The sequence below is a fragment of the Rhamphochromis longiceps genome, linkage group LG10, assembly GCF_057381845.1.
Source record: "Rhamphochromis longiceps isolate RC_006_pf linkage group LG10, R_longiceps_female_GT1.1, whole genome shotgun sequence".
NCBI classification, from domain to species: domain Eukaryota; kingdom Metazoa; phylum Chordata; class Actinopteri; order Cichliformes; family Cichlidae; genus Rhamphochromis; species Rhamphochromis longiceps.
In genome coordinates, this window is record NC_140566.1 from 7211082 (window position 1) to 7218949 (window position 7868).

Sequence of the window (7868 nt, forward strand, 5' to 3'; positions counted from 1 at the left end):
GGCAACAGGGAACTATCCAGTAGGTTATAATTATTCAATATAAATGAAATTTTAACTGTTGGTTCCACACATGATATACAGCAGTGTGACATATGGTTAGACAATTGCCACCTAGTGGCCATAGATGGTGTTCAGTAGGGTAAATGATGCCAGACCCAGTTAACGTACTGAACTGAAAATAACCACATGACTGCGTGAGTGCTTGACCTCAGCACAGTTGACTGAGGCTGGCCTGGACAAGCAGCAGGGTGCAAGGACCCTCATATTGCTGCTTGCATCTTTAATATTGTATTTGGTGTTGAATCGCCTAATACAGTGGTAGAAAACTTTAAGCGTTTAGCTTGTGACATATTTTAAATGTTATTGTACTTCCAGTCTCAGTTGGGTCCCTCACTTTCACTTTTATTTTTCTATCAGCTGAGAAGCAACCAAATACAGGTGGTAACAGCCAACAGGAAAACGCTAAAATACACAAACAAACAAAAAACAATTTGGTGACTTTTTACTTCCAATCTCAAATATCCTCTCTGAATTTATAATTATAGCCATATGTAACAGAAATAGCCTTTCCCTGAACATAGTCCAGCATTAATTTGATCACACTCCCAGTGGAAAGACTTTAAACAGGCTGAAAAACTGGATTTCATAATGTCACTAACACCATCAAATGAACAACAACTAATTCACTATGTTGGCTAAAATAACATTAAGAGAACATAATTTACAGTGAATTAGGTATTACTGGGTATCTGGGTATGTGTTTGCTCACAGTATTATCCTAGTTTAAAAAGCCCTAAATCATTGGTGGCTGATCCACTAACATGTTTTCAGATACAAATCAATTTAATTTATATTTGCTTATAACATACAGACTTATGTTCTGAGTTATTAGCTTTTCAAAAAAGCATCACAAACATTAGTGTTCCAATATCTTCATGGCGCGGCCAGTGTATGTTACTAACTTCCGGGAACAATGGCATAAAAAAACAAAACAAAGAACAAGCACACATGCTGCCTGCAGGGGGCGATACTTGCGTAAAGAGATACCACTATGTGACCTAAGCTACGAAGAAGAAACTTCCACGGCGTTTTCCTCGGTGGATGGCCTGTTCTGGAACTAAACTGTGAAAGCTGCATTGAAACGAAATCTGTGTGGGATAAAGTCACTGAGATGTGCGTTAAATTAGGTTTCATAATTAAGTTGTGCAAAATATATGAAGTTAAAAGATTAGCTGACAAACTTTTAACTCATAGCTAGGTAGAACTGCTATTTGATAATCGCTATCAGGGCTCTTTCAGCAACCCTACCAGAAGGCATATGATCGCTAACGTAAGATATTTTTTTCTAATAATAAAAATAAAAATGAATTTATTATAGTTCAAGGAATCATTACTAATATTAGAGTTCGGTGTGAAGCCCCATAAAACTCGAGTATGGAAAGCACTACTATGACTGGCTGTAAAATAAGAACCTAATATGTGATAATAAGCTATAAGTAGCAAAGTGACTTTTGACACTACTCAAGTGACAAGTATCGTTGTTTGACGTTCGCTTGTCTGTTAATATAGATTCAGTGTGAATACGTTAAGTTATTAACTGTATATACATTTCTTTACTTAAAGCTTTTTGTAACGTGTGCTTTCAAACTTCGTTGTATGTTAACAGTAAATTATCTGCTGTGAGTATTTAACTGCAAACCAACTTAACTGCCCCGCCGAGTGACGAGAAACAATGAGAGTAGGATTAGAATGGTATTATGTGTTGTTTAGCTGGAATTACTACAAATTGCGAGTTTTGTATTGTGCTTTCATTTAAAATGTTGCGCGATGTTTGTAAATGTGATACCTGCCGCTGGTATCCTTGTGCAACAAAACTAGCGATAAACGCACACACTCACGTTGCAGGAATTGTACAGTAATGTACGTTAACATCCGGTAGACTTATGCATTCATGTCATATGCCAAAACCCCCTTTTTTAAATAATACTTAAAATTCCGGATTGGTTTATTAGTGCTGGGCGGCGTATGAGCCAACGCTCATTCTGTGGAGCCTTCACGTTAGCTGCAACGGGCTAAGATATGCCATTTTAAATGTTACTCACCATCACTTCTATAAAGTGTAAGGTTTCGTCCCCTTGACATGTAAGTTTATGTTCCGAGTAAAACAGTAATAGTATACATTTACAGAAACTTGTCGAGACAATCATAAATGATTAAACGATTAGCGAATAAATAGACAATGAATATGCAATAATTTCTTATCAAGTTTGAAAATATTGTAATAGCTTATTAAATATTGTGTGGTTTCCATTACTTGAACACGAAGTTTATTTCTTTCTTTCTAGCCATTCTAATATATAGTGGATACAGCATCATCGGTCGGTCTTTTTGATGTTTTTCCAACACCCATCTTTTTCAATATAAATCATTCAGCTTGACAGTGAAGCAAATATGAGACTTTAGGCTTTAAATCTGTAAATTAAGATAAAATTGTTTAATCCTAAAGTTGATAGTCTGTTACAACATCAAGACAGCAAACATTTAACAAATATCTTAAATAAGCTTTTTAAATTTAGTCAATACTCTGACTGCAGTCAGTATTGATGAAATCCAGATACTCTCATCTGGATATTATATTATCAGGTCTTAAATGACTTTTCTTTCATTTTAAGATTATTATTTTTTTAGTCAGCTGTTGACTGAATGTTAATTTTTTTCTTTTTTTCTATGGAAAATATTTAATGTCAGTGTGTGAATGTGTGTGTGAATGGGTGAATGACTGAATGTAGTGTAAAGCGCTTTGGGGTCCTTAGGGACTGAGTAAAGCGCTATACAAATGCAGGCCATTTACCATTTTGTTGCACTGCTTATTTCATTCAGTAGGTGCTGTTGTCACTGTGACTGAGTCTTAAACATAGTAAGAATCTACTTTTCCTCCTTCTGACTCTCTCTGGGCAGTCCCTTACCATGAATGAAGTCAGTATAGTGAGAGAGGGATGGCTTCACAAAAGAGGTATGGATCATGAAAATTGTTATAAAATTGTGTTATAAGATGGGAAAACTGTTGACTTCTGTTGTCTGTTGCCAGCTACTCATCGTATAATTGCACTGTTGATTTAATTTGTCATTTTTGATCCAGGTGAATATATCAAAACATGGAGGCCTAGGTATTTTATCCTAAAGAGCGATGGCTCTTTCATCGGTTACAAAGAGAAACCAGATTTAAATGACCAACCTTCCCCACCACTGAACAACTTCTCAGTGGCAGGTTAGTCTTTTAAGATGTTGAAGAGTGGCCGTCCTTTATGTCAGATCCTTTCAGTTTTCAAGACTCCCTGTATGTTTTTTCAGTTCTGGTCCCTTCTAACCACCTTCAAGTAAATATGAATGATAATTGTATTTTTTACAGAATGCCAGTTAATGAAGACTGAAAGACCCAGACCTAATACATTTGTCATCCGTTGTCTGCAGTGGACCACTGTTATTGAACGTACTTTTCATGTAGAAAGCAACGAAGAGAGGTAAAAACCGTAAATCACATTTCTTACTATCCTTGTCAAATCCTGGCATGCACTTTTTGTGTTTTATGTACTGTGATGTGCATTTTCCTGTATCCATTATTCATTAGTTGTCATTTAGAATACTTCGACTCCATCTAATGTTTTTTTTAAATTGACAATTACTAAGTCACGCCAAATTCTCCAGTATTGATGTATATGATACAGTGATTTCATACTCTTCACAGTTTTACGGATTGGATAGCCGAGTGGCAATTTGTGATATTTTTTACATTTCAGAGAGGGGTGGATAAGGGCAATCCAGTATGTAGCGAACAGTCTGAAAATGCAGGAACAGGGGGAAGAGGAACCAATGGATGTTCTCAGCTCACCAAACGAAAGCAGCCTGGTGGAGATGGAGGCAGTTATATCCAAGAGCTGCACCAAAGTGGTGAGAGAATTAGCTGATACAGCTTTGAGCTGATAAAAACTGCTACTTACTGTAAGTCAGGCCAGTTTCAGTTGGTCTCACATAAACTCTATCAGGGAAGCAATATGTTGTGCAAACAGGAATATCAGTATAGATTTGTGAAAGGATATTTCTTACATCATACAAACATGTAATTGTCTCTGGCTTCCTCAGAATTACTATCCTTAGAATTGGAAAGTAAACCCAATGCCAGCATTCATTGGGACTGCAGTGGTAGCAAAAAGACATCTTGTAGTGTTCAAGTGTGGGGGAAAGTGGCCCCTTGGCATGTCTGCTTGCTGTATAACCTCAATAAATACTTTCCTGAAAATTTTATGGTCGTATTTGTTAGTTAAGTTCATTTTAAATGTTATTAGAGTAAGAGAGAAATCTAGTCAGTCTATTCAGGTGTTTATTCTTTGTGATTGATAAGTCATTAGCCATTTAGTGTAGAGGTCCTCTGTTTCACAGTCAGAGCCACTGCTTGCTCATTACTGGTGTGGTTTCAAACCAAGGCTGAGCTTTTATGTCACAGTGATTAGGTGAATAGTTTTATGTGCAGTCTGCTATTTGCATTAGGACATAAGGAACAAGGATGCAAAGAACGAAACTTTTCATTTCATGTCAAACGAACAGCATAATATATTTTACTTCTAAATGTACGTAACTTTAAAATATTATTTTGTTTAATTAAAAAAAATGTACACACACTTCCACAATGAATGAGTTGTATATTTTACAGACAATGAGTGACTTTGAATATCTGAAGCTGCTTGGAAAGGGTACCTTTGGGAAGGTGATTCTTGTCAAAGAAAAGACAACTGGAGTACATTATGCCATGAAAATACTGCGCAAAATGGTGATAATAGCCAAGGTAAGTGTGTGTATTGACATAATTGATGCAGTTGTAATTGATATATTTCTGCCATTTTGCTGCTGCAAGACTTGTCCTACTTTAACAGATGAATGCTGTGAAATGTGTGTGAAGACAGGAGTGTGGCACAGCATCAACATTGGCTTCCTGTTTTCTAGTATAATGTTTATTGGCTCATTTTGAAAATTAGTGTTTATAGGGCTTGACTAAAATATTTTTGTCATTAGTTATGAAAGACACTGCTCATTGAATTATGATCAGTTCCTGATTGTCAGTGATTTTAATATTCATGTCCATTATGAATCCAGACTCTTGGTCAAAGAATTTATTGATCTTATTGAAACATTCTGACTCAGTCTGTGTCTGGTCCGATTGTGCACATGATAAGTTCTTTAACAGCATCTTTGTTTGCATCAGCTTTCGATGATTCTGTGCTTGTAAATCGAGATTATTACTTTACTCTTAATCTTAACAAATTTATAATTCTATTTAATTTTTGGCCTTTTTTGGATTTTACTTTGATAGGTACAGTGAAGAATTGATAGGAAAGCAAAAGGAAGAAAGGGCTGCGGCTTGGACTTGAACCTGGCCGGCTGCTCTCAGCCATACAGCATGTGGTCGCTTTTTAGCAGTGCTTTAAAATTTCATAAACAGATTAGCTCTGTTGTTAAGACAAGTTTCTTTTAGCTGTGGCTCCTCAGTAAGGTGAAGGCCTACCTTACGGCACATTACTTTTAGAGAGTAATTCATGCTTTTATTACTACTTGTGAAAACTATTATAACTCTTTATAATTGGCTCTGATCAGTTCTGACTTCGTCACCTACAAGCTGTTCAAAATGTAGCAGGTTGCCTTTTGACAGGAAAGAAATGGTGTGAACACATTACACCTGTACTGGCCTCCTTACACTAGCTTTCAGTTAATTTCAGATCCAGTTTAAAACTGCTTACTTTTCAGTGGTTAGGCAATACCTAACTTAAGAGACCTTTTGAAACCCTGTAATCCTATCAGAGCACTGAGCTATACAAACCACATGTTCAATCCAATAGTTTCAGCAATCTCCCTTCAGAAATTTGCTGCCATTGGTGAACCCTTATATTGATGCTACAGTGCGGCAGAAAAAGTAGCCAAACATGCAGAGGAGTAATTGACTGCACTGAAAAGGGCAAGTTACAATAGTTGCAGGATAGAGCTACACAACCCTTGTCTTAGGATTTCTGAGTGGTCTGCAGTTATCTTGTAGTTACGGCAGTAAAACCAAAGCAGAAAATGCTACTGATAAAACTGAAACGAAGAAAGAAGAAAGACTGAACATAGATATGTTGGCCTATTTGCTTGAGGTATCGACTCAGGAGTGAAAGCACAAACAATAAAACACATTTGTTCAATATTACAGCAATAAAGGTGTTCAGCAGTCCTTTTTTTGTCAGTCCATATACCCAAGTTGTTACAGGTCCTAGTTCTTTTCAGTTTCTTTTGTTCAGGTGTGTGTTGAGTGTATGTCTAGTGGGTATGGGTTTGTTTTTTTTAAATAACTATCAGAGTAATGTTATCTTGTTGAAATCTCACTAGCTTATCTGTCCAGAAGCAATGAGGCTGTCGCCAGCATCACAGCTGCAGATGTTGAATCCTTTCTTGCCATTAGATTGTTTCTAACTCAGAAACCATCAACCTGCACAAGACGCAGAACAACTGTCACCAGCCCTCCAAATTTCTCTTCCCTTCTGGGTCCTGGCATGCTGCTTAAATAGGCTGTGTTGGGCAACCTCCTCTGGCACTGCCCCCTGAACCACTGCACCCACTGTGGTGGAAGCAAAACCGCAAATGTAAGAGGGAATTAATGATAATGTTTATCAAACGTTAAGCATAGTTTGGATTTTCTTTTGTTGCGGGTTCAGTGAATTCCGGTCGGAGAGTGACAAAACCTGCAGCATCAGAATCTGTGATGTGTCGGCTTTCAGCACCATCTTTATACGTGCCATCAGGTGAACAATCTGCGCTTTCTGTTTACATCTTTTTGTGGAATCCGTGTATCTGCTCTCATTTGCTGTTTTAGCTGTTTGGTGGTTCTTGAAATAGTTTTGTGAGCTTTAAGCTGAGATTCTGGCGATTTTGGCAAAATACATTTATATTTAAAAATTGATTCAGGATTTAATGAATCGATATCAATATCAATCTGCTGAAATTTTTTTTTTTTAAACCCAACCCTAATACTGACCACCACATAACAATTGTTGTTTTTATTCATCCATCCATACTTTTTCATTAAGCCAATTCAGTGTTGCGGAGGCGGGGGGCTGGAGCTGTCCTAGTGTGAAAGGCAGGGTGCACCCTGAACAGGTCACCAGCCTGTCCAGGGTTAACACATAGAGAAAGACAGCTATTCAAACTCACATTCACAATTTAGAATCACCAATTAACCAATTATGCTGTTTTGCTGTTTCCATTCATTTTTCATTTATCATTATATATATATAAATGCAAAACATGTTGCAGTGAGCACAGAAACTGTGGGAGCTGTTAATGTATGGCGTTATTTTTGTGCCACTATTCTAAGCGCATGTAAAAAATAAAAATAAAAAATTTGACCGCACGTAAAAAAAATTTGCAGGTGCAAAATAAATTTCTCCTCAAAATGCAACACTTACACCTGAGTCCCCATGTTTTAACAGGCAGGCGTGATTGCAGATGCCATGCAGGATCATCCGCACGGCATCCGCAGACCGCGCCCACCACAATATCTCATATTGACTGTCAAGAACAGTGGTGGATGATGAAGAGAAGCTCTAAAGATGATTTTGTTTTCATTATTATGGCAGAGGGAAATTCCAGCCTTGGGGATATCAGGCCTCCGCGGTTGCTGTGAGAAATAGCATTTGCTGATTGATAATTTGGGCTCGTTGACACGTTGTAGTCATCAAGGTGACAATGAATTCCTCTAAATTAATTGTCTAGAGCAGCGGTCCCCAACCCCCGGGCCTTGGACCGGTACCGGTCCGTGAGTCGTTTGGAACCGGGCCGCAAGAGAT

General features: G+C 37.5%; 1 protein-coding gene across 8 annotated transcripts in view; it reads left to right on the top strand.

Moving 5' to 3' along the window:
• Nucleotides 1-1055: 1055 nt before the first annotated feature.
• Nucleotides 1056-7868, top strand: part of LOC146660244 (RAC-beta serine/threonine-protein kinase-like) — a 54238-nt gene continuing 47425 nt past the window's right edge. For 3 of the 8 annotated variants that reach the window (XM_085420012.1, XM_085420018.1, XM_085420019.1), the window contains exons 1-6: nucleotides 1080-1330; nucleotides 2959-3013; nucleotides 3140-3268; nucleotides 3410-3521; nucleotides 3798-3948; nucleotides 4709-4840. In XM_085420012.1, coding sequence (XP_085276138.1) covers nucleotides 1319-1330; nucleotides 2959-3013; nucleotides 3140-3268; nucleotides 3410-3521; nucleotides 3798-3948; nucleotides 4709-4840 — 591 coding nt within the window. In that variant the 5' untranslated portion in view covers nucleotides 1080-1318. Of the gene's footprint in view, nucleotides 1331-2880; nucleotides 3014-3139; nucleotides 3269-3409; nucleotides 3522-3797; nucleotides 3949-4708; nucleotides 4841-7868 lie in introns of all 8 variants that reach the window. The other 5 variants (XM_085420016.1, XM_085420014.1, XM_085420017.1 and 2 more) reach the window with 5 other exon arrangements.